Below are 24,481 nucleotides of genomic sequence, written 5' to 3' on the forward strand. Positions count from 1 at the left end.
AATAATTTGGGTTCCAAACCTTTGACATTTATACATAAAATAGTCTGATATTAGCCTTTGCAAGGACTGGGATCTGGGGTCGTCCTAAGACGTCTGGCTCTCGTGCATGGCTGCCAAGCTCCTCCTGCACACACTGATGCATAGAGAGAAACCCAGCAATGTGGAGGAAGAAGACTTTGCTTCCAGAACCTCAACAGTGAGGTCTTGAGAGATGTGTTTTTCAACTGCTGCCATTCTTGCCTTTTAATTTTCTTTGTTTATCTTTATCGTGATCAATTTAATTTGCTGTGGGTTGGGTGGTGAATCCTACAGTGTGACTGCTCCTTATCACATGCTTATGGACTGTCATTTTCCAAAAAGCTGACTTGATTTGTATGTATATTGTGGTCCAAAGGCCAGCTAGTCATACTCCTTTCACAAAGGCAGGTAAATAATATAAAAAATTATTTTGCGATCTCTACACTGCTGTCTCACTGTCAGGCACCACTGCCTGTGAATTTGTGCTGTATCAATAGCTTATTGTGTTTTGTAGCTAATAAAGTAATATATTTACTGAGTTAACTTCAAGTTTTAGGAAATCATTTTAAAGCTATAAACCAAAATTTAAATAATATGCAGATGCTTTTAGTCTTCTCTTGTAAATAATAAATAATTCTCTTATGTTCCCTTCTGATCTTTAGCATATTTATTGAATTTCTGACAGGCAGAGTGGACTTGGGACAGCGTTTGAGGAGAGCTGTTTGTCCCTTGTGATGTGAATCAACGCTGATCTCCTTCTCACCAACGCCGGCAGGGCTTATCTTTCCTCTCCAGGACTGGTGCCACACTGCCCAGGATGCTGGCTGATTCAGGTGGTCAGGGGCGAGGTGCTTGCTCACTGCTTTCTGCCCATTCTCTGTGCACTTGTGGGTGTGCTACAGCCTCGGGCTGCCTCCTTGACACGGGGGTCCTCCACTTCAGCCGTCTGGACACGCTGATCACATGGAGCAGCCTGCCCGCCGCAGCAAAACCAGGTGAGATTTCTCCTAGGAAGGCAAGGGCTGTTCAACAACTGAAAAGTCAAGCCATGTTAATAGAATGAAGGGATAAAATCATGTCAATAGATACATAAAAAGCATTCTAAAAAAAAAATCAACATCCTTTCATGATTAAAGCACTCGGTAAATCAGGATTTGGTGGCTCAGTGGTAAAGAATCCTCCTGCCAATGCAGGAGACATGAATTTGATCCCTAAGTAGGAAAGACCACCTGGAGATGGAAATGGCAACCCTCTTCAGTATCCTTGCCTGGGAAATCTAACTGGATAGTGGAGCCTGGTGGGCTACAGTCCACAGGATCACAAAGAGTCGGACACAATTTAGCCACTAAACAACAACGACAAATTAGGATTAGAAGGGAACTTCCTCAACATGAAAAAGTCCATGTACAAAAACCAGCGACGTTGTCAATAGTAAAAGATTTAATGCTTTCCCTGAAGATAAGTAATAAGACAAGGACACCAGCTTTCAATTCAACAGGATACTGAAGTTCTTGCCAGAACAACAAGGCAAGGGAAAGAAAGAAAAGACATCCAAATGGAAAGGGAAGAAGTAAAAGTATCTCTGTTTGCAGATGACATAATCTTACGTATTAAAACCCTAAAGAATCCACACCTCCACAAAAAAATCTGTTTGAATAAGCAAATTCAACAAAACTGAATTTTAAAGTTGTATTTCTATACAATAGTAACGAACAATCCAAAAAAGACATTAAGAAAACGGATCCACTTACACAGCATCCAAAAGAATAAAATACCTAGGAATCAATTTTAATCAAGGAAGGCAGGGTTTGTACATTGAAAATACATACAAACCCCACTGGGGAGGCGTTGCTGGAACCGGTCTCAGTGCACTGCGAGAGTGCAGCCAGCAGCGGACTGGGGTGGCTCATGGACTGCCTTTCCTGCTGGCCCCTCAGTCTTGGCCTTGGGTTCCTTTCTTGGGAACTTTCCTGTTCTCAAGGAAAACACAGCCTGATCCAGCCTTCCTGGAAGTCCTCCCATCTGACTCCCTGACGTTCCTGGAAGGCGTGGGACCACCTGCAAGGCTGGGGGTGGCAGGCTGGGGAGGGACGGTGGCTGTTTCCCCTGGGACACCTCTACCATCCGATAAGTAAGCCCATCAACTTACAAAGGAGACACCGTTTCTGAAGGACTGGGATAGGAAAAAGGCAGTCTTAAGAGGGGAGTCTGCAATAGCCATTCTGATCGTGGGGATAAAAATAAATTATCCCAGTTCTGATTGCCTGGTTGCAGATACCTTGGATGTGAGCTGAAGGCTGCACAGGAAGTCAGCCCAGCGCATTTAGAAATTGTGCTGCCTCACTGATGGTCTTTAGGGTCCTGGGATCTCCCCTTCCACGCAGAAGCCATGCTTCCAGAAAGTTCTCTCAGAACAAGTTAGCGGCTGATATCCTCAGCTCTGTATCCGAGGTGGCCTATGGCCATCACATTTTAGACAGAGAGGGGAGGAAGACCCAGCCCTTTCCCCAGAGCTCTCTGTGTGGCTCTCTAAGAACCATCGAGGGGAGGGACCAGCAGCTGGGGTCCCAGAGCTCCTGGGTACACATGTGGCCTTCAGCTGGAGTGCCCTTCCTCCCAGCTGATGTCACCTTTTCAAGGAAACACAATTTGGAAAGACACTTCTGAATCCCCAAAACTTGTTGAATCTTTGCAGTCTCATGGAGCCAGAGCTGGGGTGGGGGGTGCTCTGGGCCAGGTTGGGGCTCTGGGGCATAGCCAGGGATGTGCCCGAGAGGCCCACAGGGGTGCCCTCCTCCCTACTGCCTAATGACAGAGGAGTCCTGGGCTATTTGTGTGGGCGCCCTGAGGTTAAGGTCAGGGAGACAGCTCCAAACAAACCACGGAGAAGAAGCAGCCTGTTATTAAGTCTGAAGGAAAACAAAAGCAAAAGTCCCTTCCTCATTCACTCGGGGAGGCTGAGGGAGAACTTCGTATCACATTTCTCTGCGGCTGAGTTTTTCCTTACGTGGTCCACTGACTCACTTCTTTTTAAATAGTGGCAAGAAGCAACAGAAAATGAACTCAAAAGATGATACTTCTCTACTCTGATCCTCAACTTATCTTCTGGCACTTTCTCTGCTGAGTTAGCACAGGCTAAGGTCATAAACAATTCCTGGGAAATTGGCTTTCACTGGGATGAACTCCCAGTCTGGAGCCTGCCTTATACCTGGCAAGCAGCGTCTACGGCAACTCACCACTTCCCCGCCTCCCTCGGTGTTCAGTCTGACAATATAAGTTTTTTGAGAGGGGCAGTGACAAGGTGGCCCTAATTTCCAGTTGAAGGGAGGGGTGTTGTCCACTTAAAGCACTTTACACAGCAATCGGCTCAGCCTCAGAAATGTTGTGTCCTGTACACCAACCCGGGTAACGCCAGGCCCCTTGGCCAAGTGGACAGGCTATTTCTGGAGGCTCATTGGCTCCAGGATGAATGATCTGATTCTCCCTGTAGCCTAAATTGTGGCCCAAGCCCATCTCTAGAGTTAAAAGTGAAGGGAAGCGAGAAGTGGCGTCTCTGTTTCCTGCTGGGGCTGTGGCTGGTTCGCTTCCTGTTAGTTTCTTCTCAGTGGAGAAAGAAAAGGGAGGGGGCTGAGAAGAGGAGGTTTTGGAAGGAAAGTGGAGACTGGAAACTCCTCCAGGCCTTCTTGATGAGGTTTAAGACTCGCACGTGACGTGTGAAATGAGTTGGCCAGGAGTCAGAGCTCCGAGAAAGTGCTGTCTTGGGCCTTCTGGGCTTTTGCACACCAGCCCTGCCGGCTCCAGCAGCGGAGCATGAAGTTCTTGGCGAGGCTGGAGACCCAGCTGGAAGACTGCGGGGGCTGAGACGTTAGGGGGCTGGGTGGGCCTGATCTGTTACCATCCTCCCCTTGCACTCCCCCACTCCCCCTGCCCAGGGAGGGCAGGAACCCTGTATGGGTGGCCTCCGATGAGTAGCTACTTGGAGCAGAAGATGGGGCTGTGACAGAGAGCCTTCCCATGGCCAGACTCTGCTCAGAGCCCGTGTAAAAATGAAGGACAGTGGCACATTTTGATGCTGCGTTGCTTTAAGCACACACCCCCTCCTCCGCCTTGCCCCCAGGAAGCAGACCTAGGGGAAGAGCATGGGGCAGCCTGACAAAGCAGTCCTGCCTCTGGGCTTGAGGGCTGAGCAGTCCATCCTCCTGTCTCCTACCTGTACTTGGAGTCCCAACCTCCATCTGTAACATGTGGTTAATAGTGTCTCACTGGTAGGACTGTTAGGAGGGTTAGAAGGAACATACGTAGATTCTAGGGCAATAAAGGAACTGACCCAAGTACCTTTGGAAAATGGTATTTTCAACTAGAAACTGAATGGCTAAATACAAAAGGAACTGTGTGTAAGCATTGTACTCTCGATGTTAGAGTAGCTTCCCAAGGGTTAACAACTTTGAAGCTGCTCTATGTGAATGCTGGGGTTGCACAAGTGTGAAAATAGACGGTGAGTGGTGGCAACCTTCCTCCCAAGTTGTGCTGGGTGTGCCCCAGTGATCAGCTGGGTACACCGTAGTCCTGATGCTGCTCAATGAGTCGTCTCACCGGACATACATGAACAGTGCATGGAAAGTCAGTCTACGGAATGCCTATGGCTGAGTGACAAATCACCCAAAACTTAGTGCGTGAAGCTGCTCACAGTTTCTGAGGGTCAGGAATTCAGGCAGAAGATGGCTGAATTCAGAGGTGGTGGCTTTTCTCTGCCCTGAGAAGTCTGGGACCCCAGCTGGAAGATTCAAAGGCTGGAAGTCAGACTCATCTGATGGCACATTCATTCACACGTCTGGTGGCTGGCTGGGATTTTTGCCAGAACTGTTGGCTGGAACACCTCCGTGTGGCCTAGGCTTCCTTATAACATGCCGGCTGGGTCCAGAGGAAAGGAGAGAGAGAGACAGAGAGAACCCAGAGGAAGTGATGTTGTTTTCTACAACCTAGCGAAGTCTCCAAGCATCACCCCTCTGCGTTCAGTTGCTGGAGGTTGTTACAAAGTCCACTCTGGTTCAGGAAGAGGGACCTGTCTCTCAGTGGAGGACTGTCAGCTTCACATTGTAAGAGGAGCCTGTGGGATAGGAGCACAGGTGTGGTCACGTGGGGAAAACACCTCCAGTCACCAATAGCTCCACCGAAGCTTTTCCACTGTCCTTGAAGTCACCACTGCTCCCACTGGGATGTGACTGCTTCCTCTGTGCCTCCACATTCATACACAGCATAGGCTTGGTTTAGGGTTTTGTGGGGAGGGGTTGCATGTTTAGTTTTTACATATGTGGGATTCACTTATCTCTTGCTTTTTTCACTTAACATGAATTTACTTACTAATACATGTAGATCTCTTTATTGCAGTATAGTATACCACAATTCGGAGAAGGCAATGGCACCCCACTCCAGTACTCTTGCCTGGAAAATCCCATGGACGGAGGAGCCCGGTAGGCTGCAGTCCATGGGGTCGCTGGGAGTCGGACACGACTGAGCGACTTCACTTTCACTTTTCACTTTCATGCATTGGAGAAGGAAATGGCAACCCACTCCAGTGTTCTTGCCTGGAGAATCCCAGGGTCGGGGGAGCCTGGTGGGCTGCCGTCTCTGGGGTCACACAGAGTCGGACATGACTGAAGCGACGCAGCAGCAGCAGCTTACCACAATTTGGTTCTGGTGTAATTTATTTAACTACTTCTTTATGTTGATGGATCTTTGACAAGTTTCTTTTTATTTTCTATTTTGAATACTACTGTAGTAAATATTTCTTGATGTGCTATTGTATGCACTTAGCACTAACTGTGAATGTTTCCCAGGCAGTGATGTTAATCGCTGAGTTGAAAGAGCCCGCTTTTCATTGTAATGGGTGCTACCAAATTTCCCTTGAGAAAGGCAAGCCGTGCACTTACAGGTAGAATAGAAACATATTCATTTCATTTTGTTCTCACCAGCACTTAACAACTGCCAATCTGTTTAATTCTTGTTTGCCTTGTGGGTGAAAACAATATACTTATACAGCATGTGTTTTTAATTCGTTGTTTCCTTCCTAGAATTAGGTTGAACATCTTTTCATATGTTTATCAGCCATCTGCCCTTCTTCTCCTGGGGATTGCTTATTTATTTCCTTTACTGAACTATTCATTTCAGTTTTACTAAAAAGCAGAGAAGTGGAAACTGAAACAGTGAGTTTTTTGTTTTTTAGCAATGAAATTAAAAAGATTCTCAATGCTCGTGTTGACTGATGCATTTAAGTTTAGAGAAACCACCCTATAATAATAAATGTTAATTTATATTTTCTTTCTAAATATTTTACATTGAAAGTTACCCCAGAGTCACATGAAATTAGTCTTAGTTGTTTTATATGAGGTAAGGCCAAAGTTGATTTTTTTAAAAGTGAATAAAAATGTTCAGCATCATTTATTGACCGAGTCTTTTTTTTTCCTCCTAGACCTTTATTTACTTTATCTCTTAAAAATTCAAATATTAACACATAACATGATCTTTTCCTGGACTGCTTTTGTCTTCCATTGATCAATTGGATTTTTGTGCTCTTACTGTTTATTTTTATAAGGCAAGTCTCTTGATTTATTAAGGGAGAAAGACTACACTTACAGTGTTTCCTCTTCCTGCCAGGGAGCTCTGCCTCTTTATAGGTGCGAGTGTGACTCTCCATCTCTCAGTAAAGCTCTGTGGCATTTCCCTTTACATGGTGGCTTCTGGTTCTGGAGAGGAGAGTATTCCTAGGTGCTGCGTGTGCTGCGGTGGTTGTGTTGCTTTGGGATTATTTTCAACCAATTATCTTCTGAGCTGTTGAGAATTTGGGATCCAGAGGAATTGAGTTGGTGAGACTGAGCAGGGGTTGGGGGGATATGGGGAGAAATGTTTTGGGGGAAGTGTGCTCAGGACATCCTGGAGCAGAGAGAGAGGGCAAGCTGGAACAGGTGCCAGAGCGACTGAGCTTGGAGTGAGGTTTGTGCAGGTGGAGAAGCAGGAGGGGACTCAGAGTTGTGGGATGAGAGCCAGCCTGCCTTGGGGCTGCAGGGATCTGAGGTACAGAGAGAAGGCAACTCTGCTAGACAGACTTGCCCTTGTCGGTCCATCCAAATACATGTCCGCCGTGTTCACCCACTATTTATTCATTAATTTGACAATAATCTCTGGAATCCTTGTGAATGTGTCAATGTATTCTACTAGATGCTGGAGATATGATGGGGGACATGAATGAATGACGTCTCTCTCCTCATGGAGCTGACATTTAAGCAGCAGCAGATGAATGCTGGGAAGTGGTTATGCCTGTACATGCACACGTCATAGAGTCTGAGGGGAATGGATTCCAGGTGGCTCGGACAGGAGTCGTTTCAGAGACTGCAGACAAGAGTGAGCCATGTGGGGCCTAGGGGTGGGCACTCCTGGCAGCAGGAAGGGTAAATGCAAAGCCCAGGGGCAGGAGCATCCCTGGTGTGCTTGAGTCCCCAGACCTGAGCGAGGGTAAGCAGAGAGCGGGGAGACGTGAGCAGGCACCTGGGTCCCCAGGCCGCGGAGCACCAAAAGCCCTAACGAGACAGCGGTGGGGCCTCTGAAGCAGTGAGGAGGCGGCAAGGCTCCGGCCCCCTGCCGCGGCCACAGTTCAAGGTCGGCCCAGCTTGAGGTTGGGTGATGATCGTATGTACGCGAGCGTGTGTGCGGTTAAGCGACCGTGTTCTGAATTTGTGTGTGTGTGTGTCTGAGTGTTCATGTACGTTTGAGTGTATGTGTGCCTGAGTGGTTGTGTGTGTCAGCATGAGTATGTATGTTCATGTGGGTAAGTTTCTGCATGTGTGATTTTAGGCATTTGTGTCTCTGTGTATGTGTGTGTGTGTGTCTGAGTGTTCATGTATGTTTGAGTGTATGTGTGCCTGAGCGGTTGTGTGTGTCAGCATGAATGTACGTGTGTTCATGTCTGTAAAAGTGTCTGCGTGTGTGCTTTTAGGCATTTGTGTCTCTGTGTATGTGTGTGTGTGTGTGTGTGTGTGTGTCTGAGTGTTCATGTATGTTTGAGTGTATGTGTGCCTGAATGGTTGCGTGTGTCAGCATGAATGTATATGTGTTCACGTGTGTAAAAGTGTCTGCATGTGTGCTTTTAGGCATTTGTGTCTCTGTGTATGTGTGTGTGTGTGTGTGTCTGAGTGTTCATGTATGTTTGAGTGTATGTGTGCCTGAGTGGTTGCGTGTGTCAGCATGAATGTACGTGTGTTCACGTGTGTAAAAGTGTCTGCATGTGTGCTTTTAGGCATTTGTGTCTCTGTGTATGTACGTGTGTGTGTGTGTGTGTGTGCGTGCGCACTGTATGTTTGCGTCTCTGACAACACACAAAGCAGGGAAGGTCCTGGAGGGGATGGGATCCTGGTGGGCAGCCTCTCCTGGCAGCCTGGCTGGGGCTGTGTCCTGGCCACGGGTCACAGAACAGATCAAAGTCACTGATGAGGTCACAGAATAAAGCCAGGAGCCTAGTGACCACGGGTACCTAGCAGCCACTGGGACTGAGGCCAGGGGAGGCTTTAGCACCAGCCGAGCCCACTCGCACCCAACAGCTGGAGCTCTGTGCTCCGGGCGCTCGGGTCATCATGAAGCAGCGCTTCACAGACCGAAGGGGAGAACAGTCACCCACGGACCAGGCCACCCTCAGCCTGGCCAGCCCGGAGTCCACGGAGGAGAGCGTACAAGCGCGCCAGACAGGTCGGTCGAAAGGAAGGGGGTCGCTGGGGTGTCCTTGACAGGGCGGGCTCCTGGGGGAAGGGGAAGGGAAGGCACCGGCTCACCCCTCGGCGTTGTCACCAAAGTCCTGCGTTGGCCATAAACATGGATGATGGGTTTACCGGGGCTGCTGTTGTGCGTACACAAGGGGATTTCAGGAGGTATGAGGATGACGTCCTAAAATGGTAGTCATATCTTTTAACTTGCTTTGAAAGAAACAGAATTGAGGTGTCAGTTCTGTGATTTCAGCAGTGATATAAAAAGTTCCTTTATAATAAATGGATGAAAGTTAATCCGTAACATCATTTTGAAGTGACCGTGGGCAGCGCCCAAGGGTCACACCATCTTCGGGCCAAGTGACTGGTACCCACTCTATCAATCATGTCAATGCTCTGCGCTTCAGTTTTCTAACTTGTCAAAAATCAGAACAATGCAATTTCTTAGGGTTTTTTGAACACTGAAAGAGTTAAAATATGACAAGCACTTAGTGTTTATATGGTGATGAGATCCAGTGAGGGTTTCAAGGAAAGTGTGAGATTCTCCTGGAGGACGATGAGACACGTCCCCCAGATGCCAGGAGGAAGGTAGGGCTGACTGGTCTGGCCAAAGCCCTCCCCCTCTCAGGCTTTATTGAGCTGTGATTCACAAATACAAACCACATCAGTTCTGTGTACAGTTTGAAGAATTTTTGCAGGTACACATTTGTTTAACCACTATCAGTACCATGATGCAGAATCTGTTTATCACCTTCCAAAGATTCTAGTGACCCTTTGCAGTCAGTTCTCCTGCTGCCTTTAGCTCCAGGTAACCCCTGTTCTGTTCTCTCTCCCTACAGTTTTGCCTTTTCTAGAATGTCATCTAAGTGGAATCAAATACTCTATGACCTTTTCACCCTAAGTTCTTTCATTTAGCAGAATGCCTTCAGTTCAATTCAGTCGCTCAGTTGTGTCCAACTCTTCTTGACCCCATGAATCGTAGCACGCCAGGCCTCCCTGTCCATCACCAACTCCTGGAGTTCACTCAGACTCATGTCCATTGAGTCAGTGATGCCATCCAGCCATCTCATCCTCTGTCGTCCCCTTCTCCTCCTGCCTCCAATCCCTCCCAGCATCAGAGTCTTTTCCAATGAGTCAACTCTTCGCATGAGGTGGCCAAAGTACTGGAGTTTCAGCTTCAGCATCATTCCCTCCAAAGAAATCCCAGGACTGATCTCCTTCAGAATGGACTGGTTGGATCTCCTTGCAGTCCAAGGGACTCTCAAGAGTCTTCTCCAACACCACAGTTCAAAAGCATCAATTCTTCGGTGCTCAGCCTTCTTCACAGTCCAACTCTCACATCCATACATGACCACTGGAAAAACCATAGCCTTGACTAGATGGACCTTTGTTGGCAAAGTAATGTCTCTGCTTTTGAATATGCTGTCTAGGTTGGTCATAACTTTCCTTCCAAGGAGTAAGCGTCTTTTAATTTCATGGCTGCAGTCACCATCTGCAGTGATTTTGGAGCCCCAAAAAATAGTCTGACACTGTTTCCACTGTTTCCCCATCTATTTCCCATGAAGTGATGGGACCAGATGCCATGATCTTCGTTTTCTGAATGTTGAGCTTTAAGCCAACTTTTTCACTCTCCACCTTCACTTTCATCAAGAGGCTTTTGAGTTCCTCTTCACTTTCTGCCATAAGGGTGGTGTCATCTGCATATCTGAGGTTATTGAGATTTCTCCCGGCAATCTTGATTCCAGCTTGTGTTTCTTCCAGTCCAGTGTTTCTCATGATGTACTCTGCATATAAGTTAAATAAGCAGGGTGACAATACACAGCCTTGACGTACTCCTTTTCCTATTTGGAACCAGTCTGTTGTTCCATGTCCAGTTCTAACTGTTGCTTCCTGACCTGCATACAGATTTCTCAAGAGGCAGGTCAGGTGGTGTGGTATTCCCATCTCTTTCAGAATTTTTGACAGTTTATTGTGATCCACACAGTCAAAGGCTTTGGCATAGTCAATAAAGCAGAAATAGATGCTTTTCTGGAACTCTCTTGCTTTTTCCATGATCCAGCGGATGTTGGCAATTTGATCTCTGGTTCCTCTGCTTTTTCTAAAACCAGCTTGAACATCAGGAAGTTCACGGTTCACATATTGCTGAAGCCTGGCTTGGAGAATTTTGAGCATTACTTTACTAGCGTGTGAGATGAGTGCAATTGTGCGGTAGTTTGAGCATTCTTTGGCATTGCCTTTCTTTGGGATTGGAATGAAAACTGACCTTTTTCAGTCCTGTGGCCACTGCTGAGTTTTCCAAATTTGCTGGCATATTGAGTGCAGCACTTTCACAGCATCATCTTTCAGGATTTGAAATAGCTCAACTGGAATTCCATCACCTCCACTAGCTTTGTTCGTAGTGATGCTTTCTAAGGCCCACTTGACTTCACATTCCAGGATATCTGGCTCTGGATGAGTGGTCACACCATCATGATTATCTGGGTTGTCTGTGTATTTTTGCCTTAGGGACTTATCAATGTTTGGCATGCTACAGTAGCTCATTCCTTCTTATCAATGAAGAAGACTGTGCTGTATGGATGGGTGTCCCACAATCTGTATTCAGGTGGTGGCCTTTGGGGTTTAGTCAAGGGCTTAGATACTACATTCATACACTATTTGATCTTTGTCATCGCATCCATAAGGTGCAGCTACATCTCTACGTTTGATCCTTATCATCATCCCAAAAGGAAAGTATATCATCCTTAATTTATGGGGAAACAGGCACGGAGAGGAAAAGTACCTGCCTGGGGCCCCCAGAGCTTGCATCCTTTCAGAGACCTGAAGTAGTTGTGGCACTTATGAAAATGTCCTTCCACTTCCCAGGGCCCGTGAAGAGAGAACAGCTGTCTCCACGGCCAGCCCCAGCCATCCCCCACGTGGAGAACGTCTACTTCTCGGGCAAGGGTCGGGGGATGTTGAGCTGGAGCAGCTCGCCATCATCCCAGTCATCCTCTGAGTACCAGTCCTATTCCCAGTACCAGTCTTGCCATTCCTGCACTTATGGGGACCAGGATGCTGCCCAGCAGAGCATGTGTGCCTTCTACACCCACGTGAAGACTGTGCAGGGTGTGGCCGTGGCCTGGGAGACCGACAGTGGCTTCGAGCCCGTCACCCGACAGCCCCGCATCCGCGAAGCCGAGTTCATCAGGAGGCAGAGGCGGAAAGGCTCCTCCTTTGAGATGGCTTCCAATACGGACCTGCGCTGGGAACTGGAAGCCAGCAAGAACAACACCAGCTCAGAGCCAGAGGACGCGGAGCTGCTGGCGCCCCTGGAGTGCTGCCTGCAGGAGCTGCGGGACACCCCGGACTGGCTGGTCACCACCAACTGCGGGCTGCGGTGCGTGGCCTGCTGCCGGGTCTTCCCCACCCTGGAGGCACTGCTGGAGCACGCCCAGTATGGCATCCAGGAGGGCTTCAGCTGCCAGATCTTTTTCGAGGAGATGCTGGAGAGAAGGAGGGCCCGGGACCAAGGGCAGGAACAAGAGCCAGAGGAGGAGCAAGAGAGTGCTTCGGACAGCAGCAAATGTCCAAGGCCCCGCGTCAAGGTGCCTTCGTCACAGTCACAGTCGCAGAAGCATTAGCCGGAGGTATGTGCCCTGCCCTGTCCTCACCTCCGGCACCTCGGTCGCTCCTTTCCCGGCCATCAGGACCAGAGCCACCAGGGCAGGGAGAAAGGAAGAGGGCCGGGGAAGGAGGCGAGCGGAGTGTAGAGCTGGGAGGGCCGTGAAGACGTCGGGGAAGTCACCCTCCCAAAGGGCACAGCCTTTCAACCAGAATCCATTTCAAACTGTGAATCAAGTGTTTCTTACAGTGGGTGCAAGGCCTGAAAGCCCGCAAGCTTGTGGCCACCGGGATTTCTATTTTTGCTGGCGGGTCAAGCAGGTCATGACTCGCAGGAGAGACAACTACAAACAAAATTTCAGCCCTATTTTTTCATTGTTAGGAACTCATCATAGGCCCTAATTCTATAGCTTATTTTATTGGAATTAAACTTGAATAACCCAAAGTTTAAGGCAATGGCTAATGGAGTGAATCATGTTATTGGGTTGGACCCACAGGATGCTGCCATTTCTGCAGGTTACCCACTGGCACAGACATCTTGAGAATGGCAGGTTCCCAGGGTAGAGGTGGGGCTGACTAAGTCCTGCTGAGCCTGAGCTCAGCTACGCCAACTGTTTTAAATACTGCTGTGAAATTTGCCTCTGCCCTTTCACGTGTTCTTTCAAGAAAATACTCGGTGCCCGCTGTGTGTTGGGCATGCTGATGGGCATGCACTCCAGCTCTCAGTGAGAGGCAGCTAGGGCAGGCAATTGCAAAGGGAAGGGGAGGGCTCCCAGGGGAAGGCTCCCAAGCTCATGCTGGTTGATGAAGAAAGAGAAAACTGTCCAAAGAGGTTGATGCTCACAAAGATTTGGAGGACAGGTAGAATTAGTGAGACCAGGAGTTTTCTTCAGATCAACAAAACTAAAAAAGACAGTTTCTAGGAGTGGGTGAGCCTTGTTAATAGTGAGAGCAAGTGGTATTGAGCTGAGACTAGAGCATTTCCTATCATTTGTACATGGAGACTGCTACTGCTGCTGCTGCTACTGCTAAGTTGCTTCAGTCATGTCCGACTCTGTGTGACCCCATAGACAGAAGCCCACCAGGCTCTGCCATCCCTGGGATTCTCCAGGCAAGAACACTGGAGTGGGTTGCCATTTCCTTCTCCAATGCATGAAAGTGAAAAGTGAAAGTGAAGCCGCTCAGTCATGTCCGACTCTTAGCGACCCCATGGACTGCAGCCTACCAGGCTCCCTCCGCCCATGGGATTTTCCAGGCAAGAGCACTGGAGTGGGGTGCTGATGGCTATAGGATAGCAGTGTTGGGGGCTGAGGGGGGCACAAGCCAGACGGGCATGGAGCAGTAGTGAACACACACACACACACACACACACACACAAAACACTGGACACAAACATCAGACAGCTCTGCTAGCAAGTTTGTCTAAGAAGGAAAGCAATGGTAGTTTAGCTGAACAAAAGGAAACTGCAAAAAGGCAAAGATGGGGAGAGAGAAAGTTGATACGCTAGCAGGAATGATGCAGAGGAGAGGGGAGGCTGAGAACGCCAGAAAAATGAGAAAAGAGGAGTTGGGTAAGTGAGAGGAGACTGGATCTGGCCAGATACAGAGACCAGCCCCTGAGGACAGTCCCTTCATGTCCTCTGGCATAGGCACATGGGCAGTCAGGTCAGGTAAGGCTTGGGAGCCAAAATGATAGAGATTAATTTTTTTTCCTCCGGAAACTGCAAGGAGCTCTTGAGGAATTTTAAGCAAATCAGGTTGGCCTCTGTGAAAGATCTCTCTGGTGAGCAGGGTCAGGAATGGATGAGACCACATCACTGGTGACAAAGGGGTGTGGTTGAAGAATTGGAGGCTCTCATGTGAGTTCACGAGACTCAGGAGATGGGAATCACAGGTTTGGGTAAGTGTTTGATGAGGGTGGTGAGAGGAAATTGTCCACAATGACTTCCAAGTTTTGTGCTTTTTCACCTGCGTGGTTGGTGAGTGTAGGTTCTATTTTGGAACACCAAGGGACAAGGTTTGCTGGGATGCCCATGAGCCCACTTTTGAATAAGCTGTCTGTGATAGAAACCTTTGGAAGGGAGCTAGTTAGAAGGACCCTGGGCTTGGAAGAATGTTAGAGATGGAGGTAGATTTGTGGTCATCTGTGCATGTGTGGCAGAGAAGGCAATGGCACCCCACTCCAGTACTCTTGCCTGGAAAACTTCATGGACGGAGGAGCCTGGTAGGCTGTAGTCCATGGGGTCGCTAAGAGTCGGACATGACTGAGCGACTTCACTTTCACTTTTCACTTTCATGCTTTGGAGAAGGAAATGGCAACCCACTCCAGTGTTCTTGCCTGGAGAATCCCAGGGATGGCGGAGCCTGGTGGGCTGCCGTCTCTGGGGTTGCACAGAGTCGGACACGACTGAAGCGACTTAGCAGCAGGAGCAGCAGCATGCATGTGTGGTTACTATGGTGCTTTATGTGGCCTAGTGTTACATGCCTTCTCTACCGGTCCCAGTGCAGCAGGAGCCATGGGATCATTTTGGAACAGATGTCCACCATGGGAATGATATCTCAGCACCATTTTCAAGATGTGGCAGGGGCACAGACTTTCTCAATCCACTTTGAAAGAGGTTGGTGGATAACCAGGAAGAAAAAAAGGGAAGGGACAATGGTTCAAACTTTGTCAAGCTTTTATCAGAAGAACTATGTGGTGTTTGAGGGAGTCTAGTAGGCAGGTGGACTTCCCTGGTGGCTCAGCTGTAAAGAACCTACCAGCAATGCAGGATACCCAGGTTCAATCCCTGGATCGGGAAAATTCCCTGGAAGAGGGCATGGCAACCCACCCCAGTACTCTTGCCTAGAAAATCCCATGGACAGAGGAACCTGGCGGGCTGTAGTCCATGGGGTCAGGCAGAGCCGGACACGACTGAGTGACGAAGCAGCAGCAGTGAGCAGGCAGAATCCAAGGACAGCCTGGGAGGAAGAAGCTGAGCCAGAGCGAGCACTGGCAAGGAGGAGAACTTTCCTATTTAGAAGTTAATTGCAAAGGAAATAAAATGAGGCATAGCATCTAAGCTCTGGAATTTCAGCCTTTAAAAGACAAGTGTATTTTTGTGTTAAACACAGATATTCTAAGGGCCAAGCATTGTTCTAAACACATTACGAATATAAAGTCATGTAATACTCTCCACCATCCAGTGAGGCGTAGGTCCTATGATTAGTCCCGTCCTACAGGTGAGTAAGCTGAGACCTTGCCAAGGTCATAGGGCTGGTGCACGGCGGAATCAGTTTTCACACTAGGCAGCCTGGCTCCAGAGCCTGCACTTTCACCATCACACGGAGAAGCCACATTTTAACATAAAGACAGATGCAAGGTATTTATAAAAGCAAACATGTCAACTCCACAGGTTGTATTTTCTTTGGATTAAATAGTAGCAGCTGGAGATCAGGGTGTTCAGGACAAGCAAAAGATGACAAGAACCTTGGGGAAACACATTTCTAATGTAGGGGATAATTTTAGCTGACACGGATGAAGGAAGGATGGGACAAAATTTTTCTTAAGATAATGACTTATTTTTAAAACGTACCTTAAACTCAGCTCAGGTAAGTATTCATTTGTGATTTAAACTTATCATTTTGTAGAGGCCTGGGACCCCCACCAAATAAGACAAGGATCAGGGTGAGGAAGGGGAACCTTTCCAGAGGGTTGTGGGATCTCAAACGTCTTAAATCTTGAACCACTTTACACCCTTTATTTCCCCAGACTATAAAAACAAATGGAATTTGTTTTACGAAATTTACAGAAATGTGATAACAAAGCCTGACAAAGATGGCGCTGAAAGAGTGAAAAATATATTGATCTCACTTAGAAACACAAAATGATCTCAAATCAAATTTATAGTGTGAAAAGAGCAATTCACCAAGACATGAGTTTGGGTCATCTCACGACTGTAAAGACAGAATTAAATCTAACAATACTTCATATGGAAAGAAGGATCTTATGATAGTCTCAGTATATATTTAAAAAATTAAAAAACCCATATATTTATTGTCAATTGTTTTTCACCTATGGTGCCTAGATAATTCAGCCGGAGAAAGAATAATCTTTTCAGCCGAAACAACTGAATAACTACGCAAAGAGTGAAGTTGGTATGGTACCTCACACCATACATAAAAGTTAAAATAAAAAAGATCTAAATGTAAGAGCTAAAACTATAAAATTTGTAGAGGGAAACAGAGGTGTAAATCTTCATGATCTTGCATTAAGTAGTGATTTCTCTTAGATATGACACCAAAGGCACAAGCAAACAAAAAATACATGAATTGGACTTCATGAAAGTTAAAAACTTTTGTGTTCATAAAATATTATTAAGAAAGTGAAAAACAATCCACAAATCCACAAAATGGGAGACATAGTTGAACACATATCTGATAAAGATCTAGAACTATACAAAGTACATAAAGATTCTTTTTTTTTTTTTTTTAATTTGGCCGCGACTCGGCGCTCTGCTCCTGCACGCCGGGCGGTGACGGCGGGCGCGACGGCTCGGAGCCGGCCGCTGGCATAGTGCTGGTTGCGGGCGCGGCGGCGAGGGCCGTACGGAGGCGGGAACGGCCTACATAAAGATTCTTATAACTCAATCAAAAACAAGCATCCCAGTTAAAAAACGGGAAAAATTTGAAAAGCATTTCTTCAAAGGAGATATACAAATGACTAATAAACATATGAAAATATACTCAAATCATTCGTCTTTAGAGAAATGCAAGCCAAAACTACAGTGACCTGCCTATAATAAAAATAAAGATAAAGATATAAAAAGAAGCACTGGTGAGGATGTGGAGAAATTGGAACCTCATACATTGCTGGTAGGAATGTAAGATGATGCAGCCACTTCAGAAAATATTCTGGCAGTTCCTCAAAAAGCTAAAAATAAAGTTAGCATATGGCCCAGAGTTCTGATAATTGAAAACAAATGTCCGCGCAAAAACTTGCACATGAATATTCATGGCAAAAGTGAAAATAACCATCTAGTGATGAATGGCTAAACACAATTATTCAGCCATAAAAAGAATTCAGTACCAATTTATTCTAGGACAGGGATGAACCTTGAAGATACTGTAAGTGAAAGAAGCTAGACACAAAAGGCTACAAACACATTGTTCTATTTATGTGAAATCTCCAAACAGGCAAATTTATAGTGATGGAAAGCAGATTGATGATTGCTTGGGATTCAAGGGAAGAGGAGGAATGGGGAGTGATTGCTAATGGATTTGGGGTTTCTTCTTGGGGTGATGAAAGCATTCTTGGACTAGCTAGCAGTGGTGATTACACAACTTTGTGAATATCCTATAAACCACTGCATTTTATGCTTTAAAAACCTGAATTTTATAGTATGCAAATTATATAGTAATTAAAAATAACAAATACACCAATAATTCCTATATTATTTTTTGAATTGAGGATAGAAAATTTCTTCATATGATTGCTGTGGTTTTTCAGTTGCTAAGTATACCCATTTGAATGCAGAGTTCCAAAGAATAGCAAGAAGAGATAAGAAAGCCTTCCTCAGTGGTCAATGAAAAGAAATAGAGGAAAATAATGGAATGGGAAAGACTAGCGATCTCTTCAAGAAAATTAGAGATACCAAGGGAACATTTCATGAAAGATGGGCTCAATAAAGGACAGAAATGGTATGGACCTAGTAAAAGCAGAAGATAATACAAAGAGGTGGCAAGAATACAAAGAAGAACTATACAAAAAAGATCTTCATGACCCAGATAACCACAGTGGTGTGATCACTCACCTAGAGCCAGACATCCTGGGAATGCGAAGTTAAGAGGGCCTTAGGAAACATTACTATGAACAAAGCTAGTGAAGGTGATGGAATTCCAGTTGAGCTATTTCAGATCCTAAAAGATGATGCTGTGGAAGTGCTGCACTCAATATGCCAGCAAATTTGGAAAACTCAGCAGTGTCTCAGATCAGATCAGATCAGTTGCTCAGTCATGTCTGACTCTTTGCGACTCCATGAATCGCAGCACGCCAGGCCTCCCTGTCCATCACCAACTCCCAGAGTTCACTCAGACTCGTGTCCATCGAGTCAGTGATGCCATCCAGCCATCTCATCCTCTGTCGTCCCCTTCTCCTCCTGCCTCCAATCCCTCCCAGCATCAGAGTCTTTTCCAATGAGTCAACTCTTCACATGAGGTGGCCAAAGTACTGGAGTTTCAGCTTTAGCATCATTCCCTCCAAAGAAATCCCAGGGCTGATCTCCTTCAGAATGGACTGGTTGAATCTCCTTGCAGTCCAAGGGACTCTCAAGAGTCTTCTCCAACACCACAGTTCAAAAGCATCAATTCTTCGGCGCTCAGCCTTCTTCACAGTCCAACTCTCATCCATACATGACCACAGGAAAAACCATAGCCTTGACTAGATGAACCTTTGTTGGCAAATAATGTGTCTGCTTTTGAATATGCTGTCTAGGTTGGTCATAACTTTCCTTCCAAGGAGTAAGCGTCTTTTAATTTCATGGCTGCAGTCACCATCTGTAGTGATTTTGGAGCCCAGAAAAATAAAGTCTGACACTGTTTCCACTGTTTCCCCATCTATTTCCCATGAAGAGGACTGGAAAAGGTCAGATTTCATTCCAATCCCAAAGAAAGGCAATGCCAAAGAAAGTTCACACTACTGCACAATTGCATTCATCTCACACACTAATAAAGTAACACTCAAAATTCTCCAAGCCAGGCTTCAACAGTACATGAACTGTGAACTTCTAAATGTTCAAACTGGATTTAGAAAAGGCAGAGGAACCAGAGATCAAATTGCCAACATCCATTGGATCATGAAATCAGGTAGAATATGTAATTTATCACAATTTTTATTTAACATTGTTCTGAAAGTTACAGCCAATTTAATAAAACATGAAACAGAAATGTTATATATAATGGACAGAAAATTCTGTTCTTTTTTTAGAAAAAGGATATATTTACCTTGGAAGCTCAAATAAATTAAAAAAAGACGTAACTGAAAGATTGAGACAAAATGGATATCAAAAATTTTGTGTGTATTAGATGTGACTAATTAGGAAATAACATGGAAAATTGTCCATTTACTAGATAAATAGAAATTCATGGAAATACTGCAGGTGTAATGAAATATCAGTGATTATTTCCAGTTGATAATTGTCAATAAATTTTAGTTTCCCTGTAACATGTAACATTATTCTTTGTTTTCTATTTGAGGAAGTATGGATTTTATAATAAAAAGGCAATAAAACATTTAATCAAACATAACCTGAGGTCAGAAGTGACACAAGGGACTTTCAGCCTCCACATTTGTGGTCTACAGACCACACTTTGCAAAGCCCAGCTCTTGACATCTTAAACTTTGGCTCTTCTGAATTGAATTAGCTTTGATTTGAAGAGCACATTATAATGAATGAGAACTCAGCCAACGCAAGAGAGTTAAATTGCAAAGTTCTTTTTGTGGTGTGTCCTCATTTCTGATAAAGGTTGAGAGCTGTGAGTGAGAGGGAGATCTTGCGAGAAAACTGGTGGGAGGTCAACTGAGAGAAAGGGTGAAAGATAGCAACACTGGGAAGAGAACACGATCACGAAAGGGGGGCTCTGCTGGGAAAGAAGGGGAAGGCATTGCAGCAGCAGCAAGTTGCTTCAGTCATGTCTGACTCTGTGCGACCCTAAATATGGCAGCTCACAAGGCTCCCCCGTCCCTGGGATTCTCCAGGCAAGAACACTGGACTGGGTTGCCACCTCCTTCTCCAAAACGTGAAAGTGAAAAGTGAAAGGGAAGTCGCTCAGTCGCGTCCGACTCTTCGCGACCCCATGGACCACAGCCCACCAGGCTCCTCCATCCATGGGATTTTCCAGGCAAGAGGACTGGAGTGGGGTGCATAGGCATTGCTGCAGGATGAAGGAAAAATGAAGTTGGAGAAGGGAGAGAGAAGAGGGAAGAGAGAAATGGCAGATGCTAAGGAGGATGCATTGACAGGGGGATGTGACAGCACCAAGGTGGTCCGGGTATGAGGCTGGTGGGAGAGGATGAGGGTCCATCACAGACGGTGGAGTCCTGACTGACTTTTCCATGGGAGTCTCTGAGGTGTTCACTTATGGATGTTGTCCTGGGTTGAGTTGTGTCCTTCGCTCCCAAATTTCAAGGTCAAAGTCTAGAATCTCAGAATGCGATCTTATTTGGAGATAAGATCTTTAAAGAAGTAAGTAAAATGAGATCATTATTAGCACGGGACCTAATCCATTGTGATTGATGTCTTTATAAAAGGAGGAGATTAGGACACGGATATACACAGAAGAAAGACCACGTGAAGACACGGGGAGAAGACAGCCAACTGCAAGCCAAGGAGGCAGGCTTCAGAAGACACAACCCTGCAGATGCTTTGATCTTGAACTTGTCCTCCAAAACTGGGAGATGATACATGTCTGCTGGCCAAGCCCCCCAGTCTGAGTGTCTTGTCAAGGCAGCCCTGACAAATGACTACAGATGCTGAAGAACAAGGGCCAGAGCCAAGCATGTAGGCCCGTGTTTCTGGAGGGGAGCCCTCTGGGTCCCAGGTCTTCAGGAGAGAGCCCACAGTGAGCGCTCAATCAGTGCTTGTTGAGTTATATACCTGGAGTGGCATGAAGGCATTTGAAACCCAGAGGTTGGCTTTTGGCAAAACAGAGTGGCTTCCCGGTCCTGAGCATGCAGAGTGCTTTGGGCTGGGGTTGCAGGGCTTCTGGCATGTGAGTACGTGGTGGCCTGGAGGTTGGGTAAGAGAATCCGGTATGTTCCCTTCCTTTCTACTCTAAGCCTCTACTGCTCCCCCTTTCAGGGAGATAGACCGGAAGGCCCCCCCTAGAAATGAGCTGGGACAGGGCTGATGAGCACCAGGGCATGCTGAGCTGTAGGGAAGATGGAGCAAGAAGTTCATGAAAATGCCACGGTGACAAGAGCATGTGTGTGTACACATGCGTGTGTGTGCGTGGGCATGCACGAGTGTGACTGGGTGTGTATGTATGTGTGTGCTGGGCTGTGCTGTGCCTGGCTGGGGTGGAGCACAAGGACCTAGCAAGAAGGTCCATTAATGATGCTCTAATGGGCTTGTTGGGGCTTACTGATGCTTTGTTGCTGGACTTCCTGCAGCCTCTCCCAGAGCACACCCAGGAACTGAAGTGCCAGTTACCATCATCTTAGGAAGAGAGAGAGAGAATTACTGACAGGACTATTTTTTCAAACCTGAATACTATTCTTTCAAACGCCAAGAACATTCTTACCCAGCCCACATTGACTTACTCTTTGCTGCTTACACAATGACCTAAATAACAAATATTCTAGTTTATAGTTCCTTGATAACTCTAAAATAAAAACAAATTTATACATTAAATACAAAGCAATTGCATCAGCAATAAAACTCAAATTGACAACATTAGTTTTATGTCACTGTTGAGCCTGGTGCTTGCAAAACCAAGTTGCCTCCTAAGTGAGTATGGGATTGAACGCAAGACAGATTCTTCTGGGGCTGATGGGTCCTAACTGCAGCATAGTAAGATGACACAATCTCCCAGTGTGGACAGTATGTAAAGCTGTATCATCTAAGGGCATCCCGGTTGCCAACCTACATGCAAACAAGGGCACAGAAATCATGTGCCACAAAATGTTTATAAAGTGTGTAAGCAGAAAATCCATGTGCTTTAAATTTTTGCCCTAAAGTTTTAAAAATTCCATTAGGGAGCAGGAGGAGCCCTGGAACCCTGATTGAGAAATGAAACCAAGGAGCACTCATGTGGAACACCCCTCACTTATTCCACAGACACTCACCCACTGCTTCCTCCGCAGCCAGGGCCTGGGCTCAAGCAGGAAGGACACAGAGATGATGGATGGCCAGTGTCTGGTCTTGGGGATCAGAGAGTCCAGTAGGCACATTTACGATGCTGTGTGTAGAGGTTTGTATAGGAAAGTGTGGGAGCTCTGAAGAGGGGAACTAACTCAGTCTTCGGGACTTGGAAGGCTTCCTGGAACAGGTAGTACCTCTTCAAGCAGAGTCTTAAGAGGAGAGAAACCCAGCACCTCCCTGACGAGGCAATTAGTCCAGATATCCCAAACTGAGATAAGACTGGGACTCTGAACTTCTAAAACAAAGGCTATCATTATAAAGACGGGAAAGGGTTTGTTTTGTCCTCTAGAGAGCTCGCTCCTTTGTCCCCACAATCTTCTCTTCAGGCAATTAATGGTTCAGCAATTTCATCATCGGAGAGTCATTCACTGACTCAAGACTTGTCCTTCTCTATTTTAATAATATCCTTGGAAAACTCACATACTAATTTAAGCCTTTTGCATGAATTAATTCATTAGTTAGCTATAGAGGAAGCCCCTGAGGGAATGGAAATGGAGTTAGGGAGTGACCATGGAGAAGAGTTAGGACCAGATCTCATAACTCATCTGTGGAGGGGTGGGTGGGTACCAGGGAGAGGGAAACATACCCCGAAGATGTCTCATCTCTCATCCATCCGTGTGTGGAGTGGGGTACATGTGTGTGTGCTCTTAGGGGAGTGAGTGGGACGTTTTCTCACTCAAAAAGAGGTTACTCTGGATACTGCACAAAACACTAGCTTCCTGCATCTTGTCCTCATCTAGCCAGGAAGGTTGGGAGCAGCAACCTGGCCTGGCTGTGATGGAGGCTGAGCTATCAGCCAGGCTTCCCTTTTGACCAGCCCTGGCTCTATTTGGGCCAGTGTTTGGGAGGCAGCTGAGCAGTCCTGTCTCTGATTTTCCTGGCCCAGGGGAGCTGAGAGCTGGACTCAGCACTCCTCTGCAGAAGCAGAGAGAAAAGCCAGACTGGCGGTGAGAGACTCGGCTTGGAGATGCCTAGTCCGAGAGCAGCATACTGACCTGTAGCTGATGGAAGACAATCAACAGCCGGTTTGTACTTGCACATGACCGAATCTTGTGCACACTCTTCCTACAAACCCCAGAAGCCTTCTCTTGCCTGAGTCAGTGGCCTCCCACCACTCTCATTTCTAACGTGGGCATGATTGGCATTTTGTGGGCACTGTTATTTCCCTTGCAGGACTGCCCACTGCAATCTAGGGCTTTCACATCATGGTCTCTGAACGTTAGTTGTGCATTCACCCCTCAAATCATTGTGACAATCAGAACTGTTCCACACATTTCCAAAAACCCCTAGGGGGTCCATGCTGCCCACTGAAGGCTGTTTCTCCAAGGACAGGCTCTGCCAGCCTTGAGCACTGATCCATCCTTGTTTGATTAAACACAAAGTAATAAGCGCCCACAGCACACAGTGAAGGTGGAGCAAGGAGACCAGGATGGGTTCATCAAAGCGGGGCTGATGGAGCACTGAAGCGGGTGGGTGCCGGTATGAAAGCTGCTCCTAGCTCTGGATTGTGTGGTCCAAGAAAGGCTGCTATTTAGAACAAATGTATGGACACCAAGTGGGAAAAGTGAAGTGAGATGAACTGGCAGATTAGGAATGACATATATACAGCATTTCCTCCTCCAGGGGATCTTCCCAAACCAAGGATTGAACCCAGGCCTCCTGCATTGGCAGGCAGATTCTCTTATCGTCTGAGCCACCAGGGAAGCCCATATATATAGGCTTCCCTGGTGGCTCAGATGGTAAAGGGTCTGCCTACAATGCAGGAGACCGGGGTTTGATCCCTGGGTCAGGAAGATTCCCTGGAGGAGATGGCAACCCACTCCAGTACTCTTGCCTCGAAAATCCCATGGACAGAGGAGCCTGGTAGGCTCCAGTCCATGGGGTCACAAAGAGTCGGACACAACTGAGCAACTTCACACACACACACGTATAAAATAGAAAATTAATGAACGCCTGTTCTTTAGCACAGGGAATTCCACCCAGTGCTCTGTGGTACAAAGAGGGGATATGTGTGCACACATTGCTGCTTCACTTTGCTGGGCAGCAGAGACTAACACAGCATCGTAAAGCCACTGAACACCAGTGAAAAAGGCTGCTACTCACGGACATCTGAATGTGTGAGAGGAAAGAGGGATCTTCTGCTAGACTCTCCGCTTTTCAGTTCCAGGTTAGGGTAAGCGATTTTCTTGGTTCTTTTGTTACTTTGTTTTGGGAT

At 46.6% G+C, this 24,481-nt stretch overlaps 1 protein-coding gene across 1 annotated transcript; it reads left to right on the plus strand.

Moving 5' to 3' along the window:
* Positions 1–8,547: 8,547 nt before the first annotated feature.
* Positions 8,548–12,819, plus strand: FAM170B (family with sequence similarity 170 member B). The gene is made up of 2 exons (XM_086381610.1): positions 8,548–8,754; positions 11,631–12,819. Exons 1-2 carry the CDS (start codon positions 8,643–8,645, stop codon positions 12,386–12,388), a joined length of 870 nt encoding a protein of 289 aa, XP_086237736.1. The 5' UTR covers positions 8,548–8,642; the 3' UTR covers positions 12,389–12,819.
* The last annotated feature ends 11,662 nt before the right edge of the window (positions 12,820–24,481 follow it).

This window comes from Bos grunniens, chromosome 28, assembly GCF_055505025.1.
Source record: "Bos grunniens cultivar Pamir isolate PY7600 chromosome 28, Bosgru_T2T1.0, whole genome shotgun sequence".
Lineage (NCBI taxonomy): Eukaryota > Metazoa > Chordata > Mammalia > Artiodactyla > Bovidae > Bos > Bos grunniens.